The sequence below is a fragment of the Pipistrellus kuhlii genome, unplaced genomic scaffold, assembly GCF_014108245.1.
Source record: "Pipistrellus kuhlii isolate mPipKuh1 unplaced genomic scaffold, mPipKuh1.p scaffold_m20_p_41, whole genome shotgun sequence".
Lineage (NCBI taxonomy): Eukaryota > Metazoa > Chordata > Mammalia > Chiroptera > Vespertilionidae > Pipistrellus > Pipistrellus kuhlii.
This window is the reverse complement of record NW_023425542.1, coordinates 1,876,539-1,899,380: the sequence shown is the minus strand read 5'-3', so window position 1 is coordinate 1,899,380 and position 22,842 is coordinate 1,876,539. Positions and strand designations below refer to the sequence as shown.

Sequence of the window (22,842 nt, the reverse complement as noted above, 5' to 3'; positions counted from 1 at the left end):
TCCTGCCACAGGTACAAACCCTCCAACTTCCACACACATAGAAAGCTCTTGGGCTCCAGAGCGATCTGCTGTAGTTAATCTTTGGGAAGACCCACCTCCAAGTGAGACTGGACTGCAATTAAGTCATGAGCTGTAATTGGGTCCCTGGTTTAGTTTACAAATCTGGAAAGAATTCTTAGTGCAGGTACACCTCAGAAGAATTGTGGGTTTAGTTCCAGACCGCCACAATAAAGTGAATATTGCAATAAAGCGGGTTGTAATCTTATTGCTGGTGAAGGCTCTGGCCTTCAAATTTGTAAAACCCGCAACATCTGTGAAGTGTAATAAAACAAGGAATGCCTGTGTGCCCCAGTCAGCTTCTAAAAGTAACAACCCACGTGTGTCCAGTAAGTATTAAATACTAAGGACCTACAGTCAGTCTCCCAGGAGTGAGGGGGCCTTGGAGGGGACTCTGCCTTCTAAGACGAGAGGAGACCAAACCTCTCCACAGGGAGAGCAGCAGGCACGCCAGGATGAGGTCTCACCAGAAACCAACCCTGACGGCATCATCACCTGGGGCTTCCAGGCCCCCAAACTGTGAGGAAATTTATTTCTGTTGTGTTACTGAAACCCCCCAGTCTGTGGGCTAGTTATGGCAGCCTAAACTGATGAATAAGGGACCAACTGTCCCCATGTTTCAGGGTTTGAGGGAGTTCTAGGTTCCATCCTGAGCACTCCAGGACCAGTGAGTCACCCTAATTAATGAACTAATGTATGGGAAGTGTGTGGGCTTCCTACAGTGCATGGCTTACAGTAAGTGCTAGCAATTGTTATCTTATTCCTCCACCAACTATTCAGCTCTGTGCTGAATGTGGATTAATGTATTGGGGGGCGGGGGGAGGTGTACTTAATGGATAAAGCTTGCCCTCGTGGAGTTTACATATGTTTATTGAGTGCTCAGATCAAATCATCGGGATTTAGCTGTGGCCAGTTAAAAGCAGGGGCCGTGTCAAAATGGGAGGACCAAGGCCAGGCAGGGTTGGGCTCTGGAGAGGTGCCCTGCAGAAGCCACCAAATGAGGCAGTCACCCCAGTTGTTTCTTGTTTCTAAAAAATGGAAGCGCAAGACGCTGGCAGTGCCGAGGCCTGGCCGAATGACCACAGGAGTTCTGTCAAAGGGCTCCACGAAAGCCCAGCTGCCCCTCACTTTCCTTGTGACTAAGGAAGCTCATCTCAAACTGCTTGGAAATCCCCCGTCTTGGCCACAGGGCAGCCAAAAGTCCCTGCTTTGGAAGATGTGGTACCAACCAAGGCTTTTGTAACCGTCAAAACTATCTCCTGGGGAATTTGTCATGAATGCCCATCAGAAGGCCTCGTAGGTGTTGATTATTTTTCCATCTAGCTGTTTCTGTCTTGGCACTGGCATTGGAGGACTGCTATGCTCTCTGGGGCTCAGATGCAAATTCCAGCAGGAGTCACTGTGTTTTTAGTAATTTGTCACAAGGCAGGGAAGCAACTGGCTTTATGTGAGTTGGGAAACAGTTATCAAGCACTTCCTATACATGAGAGCTTGCATTGTTTTACAACTATTCTCAAACTATGTTCAAAAATACTTATTAAGCTTTGATGTTTCCCAGCATTGATGTAGGCCAGATAAACTGCTAACTATCTGATATATAATGTGTAGGGTTGATAAGCAAAAATAAACAGGGTAAGGGGGTAGTGTTCGGTGAAGCCTGGTATTTTAGATGGGTGGCCATGGAGGGCTTCTCTGAGGAGGTGGCATTTGAGCAGAGACCTGAATGGAGTAAAGGAGCAAGACAGGCAAATGCCTAGGAAGAACATTCCGGAAAGGGGTCCTGACAAGGGCAAGTGCCTTGACATGGGGATTTGGTTGGTGTGTTTGAGAACAGCAAAGAGGCTCCCGTGTCTGGAGTGTTGGGATCGAGGGACGAGGGAGAGGTGGCTCAGTCTGATCAGCAAGGCCTGAGGGCGTGATAGGGACCTTGGGTATGGTCCTGTGCTGGCTGGGAAGCTGTCGCAGAGCCACTCTCAGTGCCAGCTGCTCGCTAGACTCTCCCGAGGAGCCCTGGTCCTAAGGCCTCGCCTAGACAGCTGCGGTCAGAACTCTAGGGTTGCAGCGGGTGTGCTGGTGTTCTGGGCATGCTCCCAGGTTTCCTGGTGAGCAACCTGGCTCACCACTGTGTGTGAAACCACAATAAAATCTGGGAGAACATGATGGGACCCCATGATTAATGGTACTATGTGCTTCTGTGGAAAGACAACTGTAGATGTAGTAAGCGTGTGGAAACGTGGCATGGATCATTGCAGACAGCTCTTTAAAACTATGAACTTTGAGCCCTAGTAGCCCTTTTGGCTCAGTGGATAGAGTATCAGCTGGCACACTAAAGAGTCCCGGGTTTGCAATCCGGTCAAGGGCACGTGCCCAGGTTTTACGCTCGATCCTCAGTAGGGGTGTACAGTAGGCAGCATGTTAATGATTTTCATCATTGATGTGTCTATCTTTCCCTCTCCCTTCCTCTCTGAAATCAATAAAAACATATGAAAAGTACTTCAAAAACAACAACTATGAACTTGGAACACCTGCCTCCCATCAACCCAAATCTAAATGAGGGTTAAAAAAGAATGTGGCGTGCATTGGCTATGTGCTCTAACAGTGCAGATATAAGTCCAACCATAAAAAACTGGAAAATGGGGATGGCATATATAGCAATGTTTTTAGTAATTACAATCATTGATGGAAGTATCCGTGTTACTATTCTGAGATGTTCTAATTGTATCATAGTGTGTACCCATGAGAAACAGCATTCCTGATGTGGAAGAAAGGAGATACAATATATATGAGGTTAATTAAAATCTATTTGTCCAGAATTGGAACTGGAAAAAACAGAATGAACTTCTGAGGTCTTTGATAACGTGCATATATAATGTGTATACATGCATATATGTGTATAGAGTAGTGCCCCTCCTCCATTCAGAGACCTAGAAACAATAGCACTCGGATTGTTGTCTTGAAATACCATTCTCATGAAAAGAAATCAGGGTTTCTTAGAAGTACAGCTGTTCCTAGCTTTGGGAAAGGAAATGGACAATATAAGAACAGATCATCTTGATATACCAGATAGGAAGAAATCGAAGTTTTTGTTGTTGTTTTTTAAAATATATTTTTATTGATTTTTTACAGAAAGGAAGAGAGAGGGAGAGAGAGAAACATGGATGAGAGAGAATTATCGATCAGTTGCCTCTTGCACACCTCCTACTGGGGATGTGCCCGCAACCAAGGTACATGCCCTTTACTGGAATCGAACCCGGGACCTTTCAGTCCGCAGGCCGATGCTCTGTCCACTGAGCCAAACCGGTTCCGGCAGCTATTGAAGTTTATTAGGGTCATATCAAAAGGCTTTGGGAGAAGCATGGAACAGACTGAGATACCTCAATGTGGGGTTGGGGAAATGAGAAGAGATAAACCAAAGAACTTATATACTTACTAGAGGTCCGGTGAATGAAATTTGTGCAGGGTGGGGTCCCCTCAGCCCAGCCTGCACCCTCTCCAATCCAGGACCTGTCAATGGATGTCCAACTCACAATCCTGAACTGCTGGCTCCTAATTGCTCACCTGCCTGGCTTCCTGGCTGCTCCTCACTGCCTCTGCTTGCCAACCAACTCACCCCTAACTGCCTCCCCTGCTGGCCTGGTTGCCCCTAACTGTACCCTTCTTCTAGCCTCTTTGTTCCCAACTACCCCCCCCCCCACTGGCCTAGTCACCTTCACTTTCCCCCTGCCAGCCTAATTGCCCCCCACCTACCTTCCTGTCAGCCTGTTGTTCCTCAACTCGCCCCTCCTGCCAGCCTGGTCACTCCTAACTGCTCCCCCACCAGCCTGGTTGCCCCCAACTGCACTCCCCTAACCCCGCTGACCTGGTTGTTTCTAACTGCCCACCCTGATGTCCTGGTCACCCCCAACTGTCCCCACACACCAGCCTGGTCACTCCATGCAGCCTGCTTATTCAGTCGTTTGGTCATTCCTCACTAACCCCCCTGCTGGCCTGGTTGTAGGCAGCATCTTTGTGATAGTGTGATGGTTGATTTGCATATCACCTCTTTATCATATAGGATATGCATAGCCCATGGACATGGGCAATTGGGTAGTGAAGACTGGGGGTAGGCATGGATAGGGACTGGGAGGAGGGTAAAGGGGGTGTAAATGGGAGACATCTGCAATAATATCAACAATAAAAATATATACATAAAAAAAAGCTTTGGGAATCAACCTGGAAGATTCCATTGGCCATAAAAAAAGACACTTCAGGCTTTAGTAAAGTGCAATGGATTGAAACCCATTAAAAATGTATAAACTTTAAATTCAAGATATTTAGAAAGCTTATTGGATCACATTTTGAGGAAAGGAATAATGTGTATACATGCATATATGTGTATAGAGTAGTGCCCCTCCAATTTTTAAAATTAGGTAAATAAGATAAAATGGACTTTCCTGCCTTTTCTAGATGAGCTATACCAGTGGATATAGCAGATAAGGGGAGGAAGTGATTCCTTATAATTATTCCAGCTAATAAATGAAATAAAATAAAATTAGAATTTCACCCATTTGCAATTCCTCAATGAATCAATGGATCTATGCTTTGAAGATCAACTACTGCATCATCAAAAAGGAGCAAACCCAGCCACCCTGTGCCTTCTCACCAAAGATGGCCAGCGTCTGCTCAAGCTGATGATCCAGCTGCTGATTGTAAGAGACACCGGGGCCAAAACCATGAGGGTGCAATCAGTAAAACCCAGACTGAAAAATTCCAAACCAGTAGCCTGGGTCTTCAGCAGAAAGTGGAAGGGAAAGAGATGAGGGGAAAACCTGTAGATTAGACACTGGAAGAAATGACCTTTAAAAAAAAAAGTGGGCAAGAATAGTGTCTAGAGCTGCTTACTTTCAACCAAATCTATAGGACACAGGGACGCCTAGCTGGCATGGCTCAGAGGTTGAGTTGACCTTTGTATGAACGAGGAAGTCACAATTCCATTCCCAGTCAAGGCACGTGCCTGAGTTGAGGGCTCGGTCCCCAGCGTGGGGTGTGGAGGCAGCGGATCCATGATTCTTTCTCATCATTGAGGTTTCTCTCTCTCTCTTCAGTAACCTCTCTGAAATCAATAAAAATATGTTTTGAAAAAGAAAAAAAGGACACAGGGAGAGAGGTTACTTTTGTGGGGAGCCAGTGCTGTGACTGGGGTAGAGCATGAATGGGCTAGAGGCGGCTGCTATGAAGGTTTTGTGTCAATTTGGCATTGTCTGAGCCAATATTTGGTCAAACATTCTGGATGTTGTTGCGAAGGTGTTTTTTGGATATTCACATGTAAATTAGTATATTTTGAACAAAGCAGATTACCCTCCATAACGTGGGTGGGCCCCATGCAATCAGTTGAAGGTCGTCAGACAATCAAAACTGACGTCCCCTGATCAAGAAGGAAGTCTACCAGCAAACTCCCCCGTGTATCCAGCCTGCAACTTTGGATTCACCAACTCTCCATCGTGTGAGCCAGTTCCTTAAGCTCAATCTCTGTATGTGCTTACACATCCTGTCGGTTGTTTCTCTGGAGAATCTTGACCAATACCGCTGGTCAAGTTCTATTTCTTGGCCCGAGTGATAGTGACAAGGGTGTCTGCCTTATAATCCACTATGTTTGACATGGTTTTTAAAGTCTTACTTTATAATGAAAAGGAAACAAATACAATAGAAGTATAATTTGTAGTTAAGTATGTAAATATGGAGAAAGGGGCCTCTAAGGATGAATATCGAACTGTATTTGAGGTTTGGGGGGGTGGGGTGTAGGGATGACTAAGCTCTGCTCTGAACGTTTCTGGGCTGCGCACTTCATGTGCCAGAGTGCATGTGTGTACATTTTGGGTATAATTAGAAAAAATGCTGGTCCCCGTTGTGACGCACATGGGAAGGTCCCCCCATTATTAAAAATCTAAACCCTTTGAGGAAATGGCTTCCTACAGGGATGGGACCCACCAACCACAGGAGGAAGAAGTGGCAAGGCGTTGAGATGATGAAATCATCGTTTATTTGAGAAATGAAACAGTTGCTTTCCCCTTCAGTACCGTGAACATTTGCATTTTTGAATGTTCAATAAGCAAATATACTGTATTTCCTACAGAGAGGACGAATGGAGAAGCAGGAGCAGGAGGGTAGTTAACCGTTCCAGGAAACACCAGAGCTTTTGCCACCAGAACCTTGAGGCCTTGTAAGAGGCTCCCTGTAAAAATCCACTCCTTCAGGATCTGCATGTCTTCGAACATCAGCCAGCACTGGGGTTGCTGAGTGTGAGTGAGAAACACATGCAGTGACCTTGTATTTGTTACTTAAAACCCTAGCGTGCCCCAAATCCAGACAATGCGTTCTTTATCCCGAAGTCACTTGATTAGCCTTATGAGAACCTTACTGAGAAAGGATGTTTGTGCTGATAAAAAGCAACAGCTCCTTAGAAATAAAGTAACCCCTCCCTCCCCCCCGAGTTGGTCAAGGCATAACCATCTGCCAGTCTCCCACCTTCCATTCCTCATTGCAAACTTCAAAGCCTCACTGCCAAACCGGATTCTACAGCATGAACACAAGTGGAACTGAGTGACAAGGTCAGCAGGTGCCGCCTTTCCTCTTGGCAGCCTCTGGCTAGCTGAGCCATCCAGCTATACGGCTTAAACAACAGCTTTATTGAAGTATATTAACCACATCATTTCTACTTAGCGTGCACAGTTCAATGGTGTTTCGTATATGGAGCTGAACAATCACCACAAAAACTTTCATTTTCATCGCCTCAGAAGGAATCTCAGACCCACTGGCCATCGCTATTTCCCCATTTCCCCTCTTCCTGGGCCTCGGCACCACTCACTTCCTGTTTCTATAGGTATCAAGGGGATCTCGAAATATGGGCTTCTCTCACGTGGCCTAATGTGTAGTGTGTTACCAGCTCCATTCCCTCTCCCTGCTGCTTAAAACCCCACTGCATGGCTGTAGTTAGTGTCCTCTTACATGTCTGATCCATGGTGAGCACTCCCTGCGTAGGCACCGGGCCAAGGGACAGGGAAGTCAGGCAGCCTTCGCCCTGGAGGAACTGCAATAACCCTTCTCCCCCACCACTGGTGTAGGGCCGACCCTGACAGCTGCTGACAGCTGCAGAAAGGGCACAGTCAGGAGAGACAGGACTCTGGTGGGTGGGGAGAGGAGGAGGATGAAGAAGGTTTGGGGGAGCGGCACTTCCAGATACACATTGAGGCTGTCAAGTGCAGGGCAAGGCACTGAGGCAAGAGGAAGGAAGGGCGGTGGCGGAGGCACAGGAGGCCGCCCGGTGCAGGCGGGCAGAGGAGCGCCCGCAGGGCGGCCGTGAGGGGAGCCCAGGGCCCCAAATTAATACTCGGCTTCAGTCACAACCTTTATTTTTATCCTTATTGAGGAGTAAAACATAAAAAGCAATCAAAACGTTATTATTTTCTAAAAGTAGTTTTCTGGGTGGGTTTCGGTTGCCCTTCCCAATGATCGGGCTGACGCCTCAAGCTCCAGCTCCCAGCTCCTCCGCAGAGATCCGCTCACCGGCCCCCGAAGCCCAGGCGAACCCCCTGCCTCTTAACAAACAGGCCACAAGCCTCCAGGGAAGCAAACAGCCTTTTCCGGCTAAACCCGAGGTTTTAGAGTGTCCACGGCTGCAGGGGAGGGGGAGGCGGGGAAGGCGAGCGGGCCCAGGAAGGCCCAGCCTCCCTCGCTCCGTCTGTCTCCTCCGGTCGGTCGGCGCTCCCAGGGCCGGTGTTCACGCTCGGAGCAGCGGCGGGAAGGCAGCGGTTCAGTAGTAACCAAGGCACACCTTGTCCATGGACGACTTTATTCTGCAAGTAACAGGAAGGAGGTGGTGAGCCGGGTCAGCTCTGGAGACGCAGAGACAAACGCAGCCCAACACGGAGCAGGCCATCCCGTGTGAAGGCAGCTATTTCTGCTGCCTCCACGGGTCACGCGTGGCCGCAGGCAGAGGCAGGAGCCCAGCGCCCGCCGGCGGGAAGGAGAGCAGGCCGCGGCCTTCTGCTCTGGGCGACGATGACCTTCAGGCTGGCTCACCTGTCGATCGGGTAGGGTTCCTCACAGAGGTTGGCCAGCACGTACAGATGTCTCAGGGCGTACTCGTACTGCAGGAGAACAGACCCACGACACAGTCAGACATCCCTGCACCGTGCCGCCAGCTCTTCACGTGGGCATGTCCCACTTCCCTGGCTACAGAGGCAAAGCACCTTCAGCAGGGATTCGTGACCCGTTTTGGGTCAGGGACCCCTCCCCACCTTTTGATAAGCTGGAAAGATTCATGAACCATCCCCCCAATGCTCCCGTCGTGGGGCGGGCAGCCCCCGAGAGCACAAGCCCAGGTGAGGCCTCCTGGTGCAGAGCCCGCAGGCTCCGCTCCCTCCAGAACCCAGCACCGCCCTGGCCACCGGCTTCGTTTCTTGGAGCCTCGTTCCGGGAGGGACAATGGGTGGGTGAGGAAGACGGAGGGGAAGGGAACACCACACTGGGCTCTAGCAGGTGAGGACCCGAAAAGCCGGGGGTGCCTATTGTGAGGAAACTCCAGGGAAACGGAGAACTCTCACGAGGAAGAGGAAGAGCTTCACCGTGTGATTCCAGAGGAAACAGTACTGCATAGAATCAGGTATTCACTCGATAAGTGGGAAGGTTTAAATTATTACGTGAATAAGGAAATACTGTGTTAAATAAATGAAAGCAAACAAACAAAAAAGCTCCCTAATACCGGAGAGCTACCTCCCGCGTGGCCAGGACCCCGCCCCTTGGAAGCCCACGTGACCACGGTGTGTGCGTCACAGCCCGACGGAGCCTTTGGCCACGACAGAAATGTGTGGCAGGGTCCTCCGTGCGGAGCCACCGCCCACGTGTGGCTACTGGACAGGTGGGATGTGGCTGGTGCAGCTGAGGAACTGGGCTTCACGTTTCACTTCATCCTAATTTAAACCCACGTTTGAGTAGCCACGCGAGGGTGGTGACTACCACACTGCAGGACACGGCTCCCGCAGGCCGGCTCCCCAGGAAGAGAAGCAGGGGTTGTAGTCTGGGGGTGGTCGGAACCAATCGGCTCTCCTGCAGTGCAATGTGAACACCAGAGGGGACTGTGCCCCATAAAACTTTGTTTATAAAAACGGAGGTGGAGGGGACCCCAGTGTGGGCAGGCCTGGAGCTGCGGGCCGGTTTGCTGAGCCTTCCCCGGGAGGCTGATCGGAGAGGAGGCTGGTTAGGACCTTCCTCCTCCCCCATGGCCAGGGCCTGGCTTCAACACTATTTCTTGGGGAGCAGCCAGAGCAGATCCCAAAGGGAGAAAAACCAGTGTGGCTGGTGTGGAGGACAGGGGTGAGGGTGGGGGTGGCAGGGCCAGAGGCATGAAGAGAATGGAGTTGAGATATCTACGCCTGGGGAACTCCCACCCACAGGGAGGACGACGGGCCCCGGGGCGGCACTCATGGTCAGCGAGTCTGACCACCTTCCTCTCCCGCTGCTGCAGGCCTGGGAGAGCCTGCGACAAGGCTCCAGGGACAGCAGTGCCGTAGCTTTGGGGTCAGGATGCAGGGCAAGGCCCGCCTGCCCATGGAAGTCTAGGTGCAGCCACGGCGGCCCTGCCCGGCCCAGCTTACCGTGGGGGTGTGCCAGCGGAGGCAGTGCTTACCGTGGGGTGTGCCAGTGCTTACCATGGGGGTGTGCCAGCTGAGGCAGTGCTTACCGTGGGGTGTGCCAGTGCTTACCATGGGGGTGTGCCAGCTGAGGCAGTGCTTACCGTGGGGTGTGCCAGTGCTTACCATGGGGGTGTGCCAGCTGAGGCAGTGCTTACCGTGGGGTGTGCCAGTGCTTACCATGGGGGTGTGCCAGCTGAGGCAGTGCTTACCGTGGGGTGTGCCAGCGGAGGCAGTGCTTACCGTGGGTGTGTGCCAGTTGAAGCAGTGCGTGCGGAAGTGGGACACGGCGGCCTGGTAGCAGCCGTGCGCGGTGAGCGGGGCCCTCTCGGACAGGAGCCTCTCGGTCTCGTCATCGGACCGCGTGAGCAGGGACACGATCTTCCGCACCGACTTCTCCATGATGTGCCTGCTCTGTGGAGACACGCGTCCTTTGAAATGTACTGTACTTCACCTCACAGGCCTCTCGGACCCGGGCTGGGTCAGGACCTTCCCTTCCCACAGCCCCCACCACCTATGGTAAATCGGATGCCAACAGGCGCATCCTGCAGGCGGCGGAAGATGTGGCGCCTGTGACAGCCGGAGACCTTGGGAAATCCTGTGCCTTTTAGGGGGGTCTCCCGGCATCTAAGTACCTCAGGAGCAGGCATGGGGGCCACTCCGAAAAAAGGAGGGAAAGGCCCAACTCCTTAACAGACTGATGTCCAAAGGGTCAAGGATTGATTCCCGATCAAAGACATGTACCTGGATTGCAGGCTTGATCTCTGGTTCAGGTCACAGCAGGTGTAGGGGGCAACCAATGGCTGTGTCTCTCTCATTCCCCCCCCACCTCCCCTCTTTCCCTACTTCTTTCCCTCCCTTCCACTCTCTCTAAAAATCAACTGCAAAATATCCTCTGGTAAGGATTAACAACAACTAGAATAATTTTCATTTCTAAGTGATTTAATATTTTTTAAATCTCAGTGTTCATTTCTAATGCAGGAAATAGTGATATAACCATCATAAATATTAGCTCTTTGGGGTGAATAATTTTAGGAGTGTAAATAGGTATAAGACTAAAGAAGTACGAGAATGCTGGTTACACTGTGGCTGAGACAAAAAGCATTATGCCCTGGTTATTATACCACAAGTAGCAGCTTGATGCACGAAATTCGTGCACGGGGGTGTGTGTCCCTCAGCCCAGCCTGCACCCTCTCCAATCTGGGACCCCTCGGTGGGATCGGGCCTAAACAGGCAGTTGGACATCCCTCTCACAATCCTGGATTGCTGGCTCCCAACTACTTGCCTGCCAGCCTGATCACCCCCTAATCACTCCCCTGCCACAGCCTGATCACCCCCTAATCACTCCCCTGCCAACCCGGTCACCCCTAACAGCCCTCCCCTGCAGGCCTAGACACTCCCAACTGCCCTCCCCTGCTGGCCTGGTTGCCCCCACATGCCTTCCCCTGCAGGCCTGGTCCCCCTCAACTGCCCTCCCCTGCAGCCTGGCCCCCCTCCCTCCAATTGCCCTCCAATGCTAGCCTGATTGCCCACAACTGCCTTCCCCTGCCAGCCATCTTGTGTCCACATGGGGGTGGCCATCTTTGACCATATGAGGGCCACCGACCATCTTGTGTGTTAGCGTGGTGGTCACTTTGCATATTAGCTCTTCACTAAAAAGGAAGATAGTGTGAGAGACCAATCGTTGGGATTATTAGATACAGGGTGAGGAAAAGTAGGTTTACGTTGTTCCAGTGGGAAATAACACAATCATTACTAAGTAACAGCACAGGAATAAACGAACGTCCCCTGGCTCCCAGTGCGCGAGGCCGGGAGCGGCCCCGCCCCTGGCCTCACCTCCAGGTGCCTGTGGATCTGCTCAACCAGCCGCCGGGACTCCTGCAGGTCGTTGGTGAGCATCAGCTTCCTCTTCATGATCGTGAGCGGCACCTCGGGGCTCGGGGTGAGGTCCAGGCGGCGGACGGGAGGCAGGGAGATGGGAGCGCTGGCCTTGTGTTTCACGCCCTGGAACTGCATCAGCTTCATGGTGGAGATGGACTGGGGGTGGAGGGAGAGAGAGGAACTGGTTGGAACGGGAAGAGTAGGAGGGCCAGCCTTACCCTGGTCCTGGAGGCCCACAGTTCCCGCCGTCGGGTTTCAGGACCACTGAAGGGCCGCATCGCAGCCTGAAAACACGCACCGCCCTGCCCAGGTGGCTCAGTCCCTGCAACATCGTCCCGTAAACCAAAAGGGTGCGGGTTCAATCCCCAGTCAGGGCGATGCTTCTCTCATATTAATGTTCCTCTCTCTTTTAAAAAACAAATCAGTGAAGGCATATCCTCAGGTCAGGATTAAAAAGACAACTACCTGCCAGCACTGGGCAAGACAACACCGCTGAGCACCTGCAATCCACAATGACGAGCTTCAACCAAGCGGGGCTCCCTTTGCAGAACTGCTATTCTGTCCTGTTCGAAAGGCAGCCACTCCTCCACGGTCACGCAGATGGGGGACCCTGGGCTGAGCACCCACCCTGCTCAGCACCTGTCCCTCGTAACCAGGAAGGTGCAGAGTGCGTCCAGGTTGGAGCTGCGATCCGGGTCTACCGGGCTGGGCGGAGCTAATGCCACAGAGGTGTCCCCTCAGGCCCCACTGGCTGTGACCTTGTCCAGGCAGCCCTGCGACCCTAGTTCACGACCTCGGTCCCTCTGGGCAGAGCTGGAAGGGGAAAGTCTCTAACTTACAGCCAAAGGGCCCAGGGAACCCCTGCAGCCTGCAGAGCGAGGCGGGACCCGGGTAATCCGAGGCGGGGGTTCCGGGGGCCGGGCTGGGAAAGCTGGAGCAGCTTCCGACGGAGGGCCCTCTCCCGTGGGCCTGGCCCGTGCCTCGCGCTTTCTGCCGCCCGGCCTTCCTGAACGGCCCTCGTTACCCACACACGAGCGCTCTGACGTGGAGGAAGTGGAGACTCAGGTGAGGCAGCTTGCCCCTAAGTCTCACGGCTTTGCCAGTTTGACCCTAGCAAGGTCCGATTCCAAAGCCCGAACAGGTCCCTAGGATGGAGCGGCCACGAGGGGCGAGGCCACCCCGACCCCAGCCACCTCCCCGCCGGGCCCCACCTTGTTCCCGTACTGCATGACGTGGCTGGTGTTGGTGTGGGTCTTCACCAGCTGGTACTGCTTGTGCAGCGTCTCCTTGGTCAAGTCCTCCTGCAGAAATGAGAACAGTGAGTCCCTCGGCCGTCGGCGCCTGGAGGCTAAGCTGGGCGGGCACCCTGCCCTGGGGCTCACCATGTCCGAGTCCTCCATCCAGTTGACGCTGTACCAGTCCCCCAGGTACGTGGACCTCTGCTCGTCGTAGTAACAGGCGTAGGAGGACTCCTCCGGGTTGGCGGCTGTCGTGGCATACACTGCGAGGAATGGAAGGCCCCGTTTAGTCCCGTCTCATTCTCCCGTGTGCTCCTCCTCCGGTGCAGAGTGCTGCCCTGGCCGGCCTGGGGAGGGCGGAGACGCCGTGTACCCGCGCTGCTCAGTTACGACCACTCGACTGAAATGACCCGTGGGAGAGGGAGAAGCCAGCTGACGGGCACTCGGTGCAGCCATAAGCAGGCCCTTGGGCTTCCTGGGACATAGTGCTATTCCAGGATAATGCTGCCAGGTTTTCACAGCCCGGCGACCGGAAGCACAGGCTCCTCACTTAGTCTCTGGAGAAACATTTACGGATGGAATAGGCTGGCTCAACCTCTGCGACAGCTGCCACGGGCTCAGCGTTGTGCTTGACAAATGTTATCACTTAAAGTGATAAAACAAACAAACAAACAGGTGCTATGGTTATACCCATTTCACATCGGCAGAGTCGGAGAGTGACCAACTGCATGCACCGAGAGCAACGGGCTCACCCGGCCGGGCTCGGAGGCCGGGGCTCCCACCACCTACCGTTGATGTCGGTGGGCAGGTGTTTCATCATGGACCCGGACTCGCAGGCTTCGATGTAGAACACCATCTGCAAGGCGAACGGGACAGGTGGCTCACCCCTCGGCCGGGCAGACCGCTCCCCACAGCTCCTTTACTTTGGCTCTGCCCACGCCGACCCACCCTAAGAGTCTCTCGCTTTTGCTTCGGGAGACCTCTCTGCTGCCACACAAAGCAGAAGGACTCGGACCTATTCATCCTAATGGAACACACGACCCATGAGCTGGGATGACGCAGGGAAACGGAGCCACCGACGATGCCAAGGAAACTTGCACCGCCCCGCCCCGGGGCTGGCACCGCAGGCCGTCTTCCCACCGTGCTACCCGTCCGGGCCTGAGCTACGCGGTTTCTAGCAGGCTGTCACAGCGAGCGAGCGAGGGCCCCGGTGAAAAGAGCACGGTGATATTTCCCTCCCAAATGCCCCAAACCGCTGGCAGTCAGAGGAGCAGTGCTCCTCAGAGTCCGGTCCCGGGCCCAGCGGCCTCCGCGTCACCTCGAAGGCAAAGCCTCAGGCCTCTCCCCAGGCCGGAGTCAAACTCCGGGGCGGGACCCACGCTCTTTGTTGCAATAAGATGCCAGTGATTCTGATCTACCAGCGAAAGCCCCAGGACCAGGCAAGGTCCATCCGGGAAACTGACCGAAAGGGCACCCTTTCCAGAAAACACCGCCGCCACCGCCCGGAGTCAGAAGGCACGTCCTGGAGGTGGGTGCTGCGGGCGCTGCCTTCCTCGTACCCCCCCACGGCCACCCCAAAGCTGATTTACCTTCTGGTACTTGTTGTGTTTGTACATGTACTGGATGGTCTCATTCAGTTCCTTTACATGAAGCTAAAAGGCAAGAATACTGGCGTTCAGATCAAGACCTCAAGAGAAACCGTTTGCTGGGCCCCCCACACTGAAGCCCCGATGTGCTCTGGCATTCTCACCCCCCAGTCCCCAGAAACAATGCTAGAGGGCAGCAGCATCCAGATGTCACCCAGGGGTTCGTTCAGATTTAAAGGGGCAGGAGAACACGCTTCCGCACTCCTCCCTCCGCCCAGAGCACTCAGGGACAGGGTTCGCCCAGGCCCTGAGGCAGCCGCTGATGCAGCCATACGTGCAGAAATGTCGGGGAAGTGGCCGGAGGAGGTGCCCCTGGACAGATTTCAAGCTGCTAAATGTGTGCCCCACACACCACCCTGGAGGGACGTTAGGAGCCCCCATCGCGGGTTTACGGCACCCCCACGGCTCTGCCCTCCATCCCAGTTTGTCCCCACGGCTCTGCCCTCCATCCCAGTTTGTCCCCACAGCTCTGCTCTCCATCCCAGTTTGTCCCCACGGCTCTGCCCTCCATCCCAGTTTGTCTCCGCGGCTCTGCCCTCCATCCCAGTTTGTCCCCACGGCTCTGCCCTCCATCCCAGTTTGTCTCCGCGGCTCTGCCCTCCATCCCAGTTTGTCCCTATGGCTCTGCTCTCCATCCCAGTTTGTCCCCACAGCTCTGCTCTCCATCCCAGTTTGTCCCCACAGCTCTGCTCTCCATCCCAGTTTGTCCCCACGGCTCTGCTCTCCATCCCAGTTTGTCCCTATGGCTCTGCTCTCCATCCCAGTTTGTCCCCACAGCTCTGCTCTCCATCCCAGTTTGTCCCCACGGCTCTGCCCTCCATCCCAGTTTTTCCCCGCGGCTCTGCTCTCCATCCCAGTTTGTCCCCACAGCTCTGCTCTCCATCCCAGTTTGTCCCCACAGCTCTGCTCTCCATCCCAGTTTGTCCCCACAGCTCTGCCCTCCATCCCAGTTTGTCCCCGCGGCTCTGCTCTCCATCCCAGTTTGTCCCCGCGGCTCTGCCCTCCATCCCAGTTTAAGGAAACTCACGTCATCATTGGGAAAGGCCAGGAGTCCCGTGGCTCCGTGGTCAGTGAAGTACACAAACACGTGGTCCCGGGGGCCGCTGCCGAGGGAGAACAGAGTCAGAGTCCAGCGTTTCCTGTTCTGTTTCTCTGAGAGGTTGCTCTTACCTACTCCCCCCCACTTCCCCACAAACACTAAGAAATTGAGGACTAGTCTCTCACCCAGATACAAAGAGGAACTCAGGCCTGCCGCCCTCTGACCAGCTGAGCCCAGGCCTATCCAGGGCCTGGGACAGAGTGAGGCCCGGGAGGAGGAGACCATGCTGGCGGACAGACCAGGTGTGATCTGCAGAGCAGGTCCTTTGGCAACGGGCCTCCTCCCAAGCAGTCACCTGCTCTAACCAGACGTCCCCCAAATGAGTGAGGGGTCCAGGACACACATCCAGACGTGTCCCGCAGCTCCAGCTCCCTCGGCGCCCCGGGCCTGCAGTCAGGGCCCCCACCTGCCCACCCTCGCCAGGGCTTCCCCTCAGGGCGCTGCTTCAAGGCCGCAGACATGTGACAACTACCTTGGAACCAATCTGGCTCATTACACACAGCCGTCCGTCTCTGCTCTAACGCACGTGAGCATACCTGTGCCCGGGCCTGCCCTCCCGAGTGAGAGACACAGCAGCGTGTGCCCAGTGCCTGGGGGACTCTCTGAAGGCCCTGACATCATATAAAACTGCCACGGAGAGAGATGCTCAAGAGGACACATCGCTCACACACCGGGGGCGGGGCGAGCACTGGTGTGAGCTTTCCCTGTGAGAAGGCTAGTCCTGGACTCCTGAGTGTGCTCCCCTCACTGCGCTGCCCTGTGCCCTGGCCCACTGCCCTGTGCCCTGACCCGCTGCCCTGTGCCCTGACCTGCTGCCCTGTGCCCTGACCCGCTGCCCTGTGCCCTGACCTGCTGCCCTGTGCCCTGGCCCGCTGCCCTGTGCCCTGACCTGATGCCCTGTGCCCTGGCCCACTGCGGGCTTCTCACCAGTCTCAGAGGTACCACTGGCTGTGGAACGCACAGCTCGAGGACCTGTGATAGGGAACCCTGGGTCATGGGGTTAACGTGATGCAGGAATGAGCTGCCAAAGGCGCCCTCCAACCTGCACGGCCTGTCTTAGCTCAGGACAGAGCTCCCCGCTCTGCCGTTTCTCACAGGTAAACGGGAGCCAGGACCAGATGGATTCCCGGCTGCCAGGTCATTCAGAAAAGTTTGATGGCGCAAAGCAAGCAGGCGTTACCTCTTCAAGACCTTTCCCGATCCTACGCCCTTCACCGCCTCCTCGTCACCTCTCAGCACAGCGAGGAAATTCTGCGGTGTGACAGCCTACAAGGAATGGGGAGTTGACGTCAGACATGCCATTTCAAATCAGAGGTTTGCCGAGTCTGTACAGACCAGGCCACCAGCCCACACGTGTCCAAGGCCCGAGGTTTAAGAGCAAACGCTCCAGAACCAAGAAAGACCCAAATAGGGCTGATGTCTCTTCTCAAAGAACCTCTCGTCTGTCTGATGGCACTCGGCCAGCCTGCGTTCCTTCTCCGCCGTTCGGGAAGCCGAGTGGAGGAGCCGACGGTGCCGGCCAGCGGGGTAAGTGGCAGAGGAAGAGCCTACCACCAGGGAGAAGGCAAAGAGGCAGCAGAAACGTCTGTTCTGGGCCCACCCTCGCCCAGCTTGTTGCCTAAAAGGCCAAACCCCGAGGAAATATGATGTCCTCAAAGGAGATCTTCTAAATTGATACTTGCTCATTAAAAAAACAAACAAAAAACCAGCAATACAGGAAATCGTGAGGGGAACAAAAATCCCACCACTTAGATCCCAGCCGTTTCCTATACAGAGTGGGGCAAAAGTAGGTCCATGTGCACGTTTATTCTTTTAATTCTTAATTATTGTATTCTTTCCCACCCAAACAACTATGAACCTGTAAAACCGACTTTGGCCCCACCCTGTAAAATTATGTATAGATAGAATTTCATAAAGATGGGATCGTCTATATTACATGTATGATGTGTTCAATTTAATTGTACCTGAATTTAAGAGAGAAAACTTAAATTCAAAGGATTGCTAAACTTCAGAGAAACATTTACAGCCAGGAATATCAATCAGTTCCTAAAAGATCCCTCTCATAGTAAGAAAAGGAGGTTAAGAAGCCTGGCCAGAGTGGCTCAGTGGTTGAGCGTCAACCTATGAATCAGGAGGTCACTTGTTTTAGTTCTGGTCAGGGCACATAAGCCTGAGTTGGGGGCTGGATCCCCACTGTGGGAGTGCAGGAGGCAGATGATCCACGTATGTCTCTCATCGATGTTTCTCTTTCTCTCTCTTTTCCTCCTATTCTCCCTCTCTAAAAATCAAGAAATCTTATATAATAAAGAGGTAATATGCAAATTGACCCTCCCAACCTCCCACCACAAGATTGCCGCCCCCACATTATCACAAGATGGCCACCCCAACATTGTCACAAGGTGGCATGCAGGGGAGGGCAGTTGGGAGTGATCGGGCCAGTAGGGTAACAGTTAGGTGTCAATCATGCCGGCCAATCAGGCAGCCAAGCAGGCAAGTGGTTAGGAGCCAGCAGTCCTGGATTGTGGGAGGGATCCCAGATTGCAGAGGGTGAAGGCTGGGCTGAGGGACACTCCCCACCCCCACCCCAGTACATGAATTTCGTGCACTGGGCCTCTATAAAGACTGGAAATTAAAGAATAGTAGAGTGCAACTTATTTAACTTTTTTCCTTTTACTTTGTCAAAACTCTCAAAAATTACTCAAGCACAAATCCTAATACAAGCATGAAATACCAATCAGAATAAGTTTAGTGAGATTTTGGTGCCAGAAATACACAAAACAGGAAAATCGTTGCAAAAGTGAGAACAAACCCCGCTGGCACCAAGGCCACATGCTGCCGGGCTCACCTCCCCAGTGTAGTCCTTCAGGACCCCCTTGTACACATCCGTGCCATTGGGCCTGTTGATCACAACTCCTGGAGTGGGGTTCCTGAAAATCAAAGGACACAAAGTCTGACATGTCTCTGAAACCTCTCTCTGCAAAACAATGCCCTTTCACAGAAAGACGTTAACTGTCGAAGACACTGCTCATTGCCCAACAGTCACCAAGTGCAATGGTTTTAGCAGCTTGGGGATGCCGATCATCCTGTTTTCAACGCTTCGAAAGCGCCAGCCCCAAACCACTTTCAGCACCTGCCGCCCAGTCCCTGCCACTGTCAGGGTGCCCCACACTATGTTCAAAGCTCTACATGGAGCGGCCCTGTGAGAATCCACCTGCGAGTCTGTTTATCCTAACGGTAGGCCCCTGGTAGGAGGACGCCACCCACGAGGGCACCGCGTACTCACTCTTCGGAGGTGGCGATGTCATCGTACATCATCACCACGATCTGCTCGTCGGGAATCCCATTGCGGTGGACGATCTGGTAGGCGTGGCACGCGTCTGCCTGGGAGACACGATTTCAGCAAGCCTTAGGTTTTGCCCAGGAGGAGGCCAGGCTTGGAGTTCTAATGAGCAACACGTTCTTTCTCCAAGAAGGCATGCCGGGGGTCCTTCCCTATTGGTCAGGTCTTTAAATTATTTTAGAACATAAACATTTATATTTTTGCATCCAATTTTTAAAAATCTCACTCCGCCCCATTATCCAAGCTCTTATTCATCAGGCAGTTAACATATATGTGGTCTATACACGCACTCTTATTAGCTAAGCTCTTATTCATCAGGCAGTTAATATATAGGTGGTCTACACGCACGCACCCATGCACAAAGCACCACCACTGCATCCATAGGTAACAACAGCCTTTAAAATAAAATCAGCATTATATCACCCTTACAATGATAGTGGAAGTGAGAAGACACACCCACCAACTCACCTATTATTTATTACTCCTGCCTGAACATAAGCTCATTAAAAAACTCATTAAAAATAAAAAATTTACAGAGTAAATAAAAAACAAAATCAGTGTTCACACACTGCAAATTACAAGAGACTGCTGAGGGAAATTCAAGATCTAGACAAACAGGCATCTCATATTCATGGATCAGAAGACAGCATTAGGAAACTTTTTCAAAAAGATCAGCAGGTTTTTGCAGAAATTGACAGGATGAACCTGAAACTCATATAAAATTGCAAAAGACCTAGAATAGACAAATTTTGAAAAAGAACAGCGGTGGAGGACTTTCACTTCCTGATTTCAAAACTATTCCAGGGAAAGAACAGTCTTTCAACAAATGACGCTGAGACTATTTGGATATCCATATGAAAAAAGATGAATTTAGGCCCTCATCTCAATCTCAACACGAAAATTAGGCCAAAATGGATCACAGACTTACGTATGGGCTAAAACAAAACTATTGGAAGACAACAGAAAATCTTTGGAACCTTGAGTTACAACTGCAAAGATGTTACAGATATATCACCAAAAGTCTGGTCTATAAAAGAAAAAATTGTCTAAATTGGACATCATTAAAATGACAAACCTTAGCACTTCAAAAGACACTATTAAGAAAATGAGAAGACAAGCAACTGAGTAAGAGAAAATATTTGCAAAACACATTATGTAACAGGACTTGTCAGAATTTGCAAACTCTTGTTCTTTAATAAGATTAAAATTATCCACCTAGGGGGAAAAAAAGATTTGAGTAAAGATCACTTAAGAAGATACACAACACACACTCCCAGGCCTGGTAGAGGCAGCCAAAAACAGCGGATTATGTGGTAGCTCCGGACAGGTAGCCCAAGGCTGGTTACAGGCAGCATCTCACACCGGCCTGCACCAGAATCCCATCCAAGTGGACCCAGAACCAGCACAACCAGTGGTGGGCTTCAGACCACAACAGAAGTTGGCCCAACTAACCACACAGGTGGCACACCCAAAGAGAGATCCTGGCAGGCTCCAGATCTTGCTGGAAACAACTCCTCCACCCTACACAGTGGCTCATACAACATGTGATCGAGGTCTGTTCTTATAGTCAGCCAGACTGACGGTTAACCCCACCCACAAACGGGCCAACAGCATCCAAGACTCAACTACAACAGGAGGGAGCACATAACCCACAAAACAAACCTTCCTGGGCACGGAGCTCAGGTGATCTGGAAAATTGCGCCACTGAGCCCCAAAAGAACCCGGAACAGAAAACCACCATAACAAGTTTGGGAGTCATAGAAGATCTACCCGATACACAGAGACAACACAAAAAACAGACAAAATGGGAGACAAATAAACACGTCCCAAATGAAAAAACAAAACAGGAGAAGTCCCCAGAAAAAGAATTAAATGAAATAGAGGCAAACAAGATATCAGACACAAAGTTCAAAACCATTGTTATAAGGATTCTCAAGGACTTAGGAGAAGAATGATCTCACTGAGAACTTAGAGATGGTAAACGTGAAGAAGGTCATAGAAACCATTTTTTAAAAGTCAGAAATGAAGAACACAATATCTAAAATGAAGAATATACTAGAAGGAATGGGCAGCAGGTTAGATGAAACAGGATTGAATCAGCAATTTAGAGGACAAGATAACAGAAAACACCTAAGCAGCAAAAGAACAAACAAACAAAAAACAAAATTTTAAATATGAGGAAAGTCTAAGGGACATCAAGAGTAACAACATCCATGTCATAGACATATCAGAAGAGAGAGCGAGCAAGGGGTCAAGACTATGTTTGAAGAAATAATGGCTGAAAACTTCCCTAACCTGGTGAAGGAAAAAGGGACACACAGTCCAGGAAGCCCAGAAATCTCAAACAAGATGAATCCAAAGAGGCCCACACCAAGACACATCATAATTAAAATGGCAAAGGTTAAAGATAAAGAACCTTAAGAGCAGCAAGAGAAAGATGGTTACTTATAAGGGAACAACCATAAGGCTACCAACTGATTTCCCAACAGAAAAACTACAGACCAGAAGGGATTGGTGTGAAATATTCAAAATAATTTTATTAACCAATATAACTCCAATAAATTCAATTTAAAAAAAAAAGAAGATACATGAATGGCTAATAAGCATACAAAATGATCCCAATATCATTAATTACTAGGGAAATGCAAATTAAAACTACATTGTGCCCTTCCCAATGTCCCACAGTTGAAGAGGTTGTCCCATGCACTAGAAGGTTGTGGGTTCAATTCCCAGTCAGGGAACATGCCTAGGTTGCAGGTTCGATCCCCAGTCAGGGCTCTTTCTGGGGTCAACTAATCAATGTATATCTCTGCACATCAATTTTTCTCTCTACCTCTCCCTCCCCCCGTCTCTAAGATTAATTAAAATATGCAGTATATATGCCACAATGAGGTACCACTTCATAGCTAGACAAACAAAACTAGTGTTAGAGAGAATGTGGAGAAACTAGAACCTCCATTCACTGTTGAGGGAATATAAAATGATGCAGCCACTTTGGAAAACAGTTTAACAGTATCTTAAAAAGTTATACATAAATTTGTCAAATGACCCAGCAAATCTACTCCACTGTATCTGCCCCCCAAAAAACAAAAACATTAATCCACACAAATGTTCTTGGCAGCGTTGTTCATAAGAGGCAAGAAATGGAAACAACCCATATGTCTGCCAACTGGTAAATGGACTGACGGAATGTAGTCTATCCACACGACTTAACATACTCTGGCAATGAAAACGAAGTCCTGACACATGCCACAACACAGATAAACCTCACAAACACCACGCTAACAGAAACCACACACAAAAGACTGCATGTTGTATAGCTCCATGTACATGCAATGTTCAGAAATGGCAAATCTGTGGAGACAGAAAGTAGGTTAGTAGTAGCTGTGGGTAGGGACTGCCAATAGGTGTGAGGGGTCTTACTGGAAACGCCCTAAAACTAATTTATGATGATGTTTGCACAACTTGGCAAATTTACTTAAAAAAATCATTGAGCGTGCACCTGGAATGGATGAATTACATGTGATGTGTGAAACATTTTACCTAATAATAAACATGTAAATTGACCATACCTCTGCTACACCACCAGCCAATCAGGAGTGATATGCAAATTAACCCACCAATGATGACAGTTAATTTGCATACACAGGTGTGGAATGACTAGGGTGCCCCCCCCACCCCCCACAGGATGCAGGTATTCTGCCCCACCCCCAGTCTCTCAGGACCTCTGGGCAGCATGGGAAGGTGGGGTCAGAGTGGAAAGGGGCTGGGCCGGAGTGAAAGGCAGTGCCAGCAGCCAGGGAAAGGAAAGCCCATTCTAGCATGAATCTTTGTGCATCAGGCTTCTAGTGTTTCTATAAAGTTGTATCTTGTATCTTTTAGAAAGAGCAGGTTCAGCATGTTCTGGGTTAGC

General features: G+C 51.3%; 1 protein-coding gene and 1 long non-coding RNA gene across 2 annotated transcripts in view; one reads left to right on the top strand and one right to left on the bottom strand.

Annotated features, from left to right (window-relative positions):
• Positions 1-5,353: 5,353 nt before the first annotated feature.
• LOC123651251 lies at positions 5,354-21,098 on the top strand. The gene is made up of 2 exons (XR_006739843.1): positions 5,354-5,436; positions 21,046-21,098. It is a non-coding gene; the product is annotated as an uncharacterized LOC123651251 (long non-coding RNA).
• LGMN (legumain) overlaps positions 7,429-22,842 on the bottom strand; it is a 32,680-nt gene continuing 17,266 nt past the window's right edge. The window contains exons 3-14 of the mRNA XM_036411736.2: positions 18,873-18,970; positions 18,435-18,516; positions 16,770-16,855; positions 15,518-15,593; positions 14,434-14,496; positions 13,634-13,700; positions 12,989-13,107; positions 12,818-12,907; positions 11,562-11,762; positions 9,969-10,139; positions 8,116-8,183; positions 7,429-7,889 (exon numbers count right to left, since the gene is read on the bottom strand). Coding sequence (XP_036267629.1) covers positions 7,847-7,889; positions 8,116-8,183; positions 9,969-10,139; positions 11,562-11,762; positions 12,818-12,907; positions 12,989-13,107; positions 13,634-13,700; positions 14,434-14,496; positions 15,518-15,593; positions 16,770-16,855; positions 18,435-18,516; positions 18,873-18,970 — 1,164 coding nt within the window. The 3' untranslated portion in view covers positions 7,429-7,846. The remainder of the gene's footprint in view (positions 7,890-8,115; positions 8,184-9,968; positions 10,140-11,561; positions 11,763-12,817; positions 12,908-12,988; positions 13,108-13,633; positions 13,701-14,433; positions 14,497-15,517; positions 15,594-16,769; positions 16,856-18,434; positions 18,517-18,872; positions 18,971-22,842) is intronic.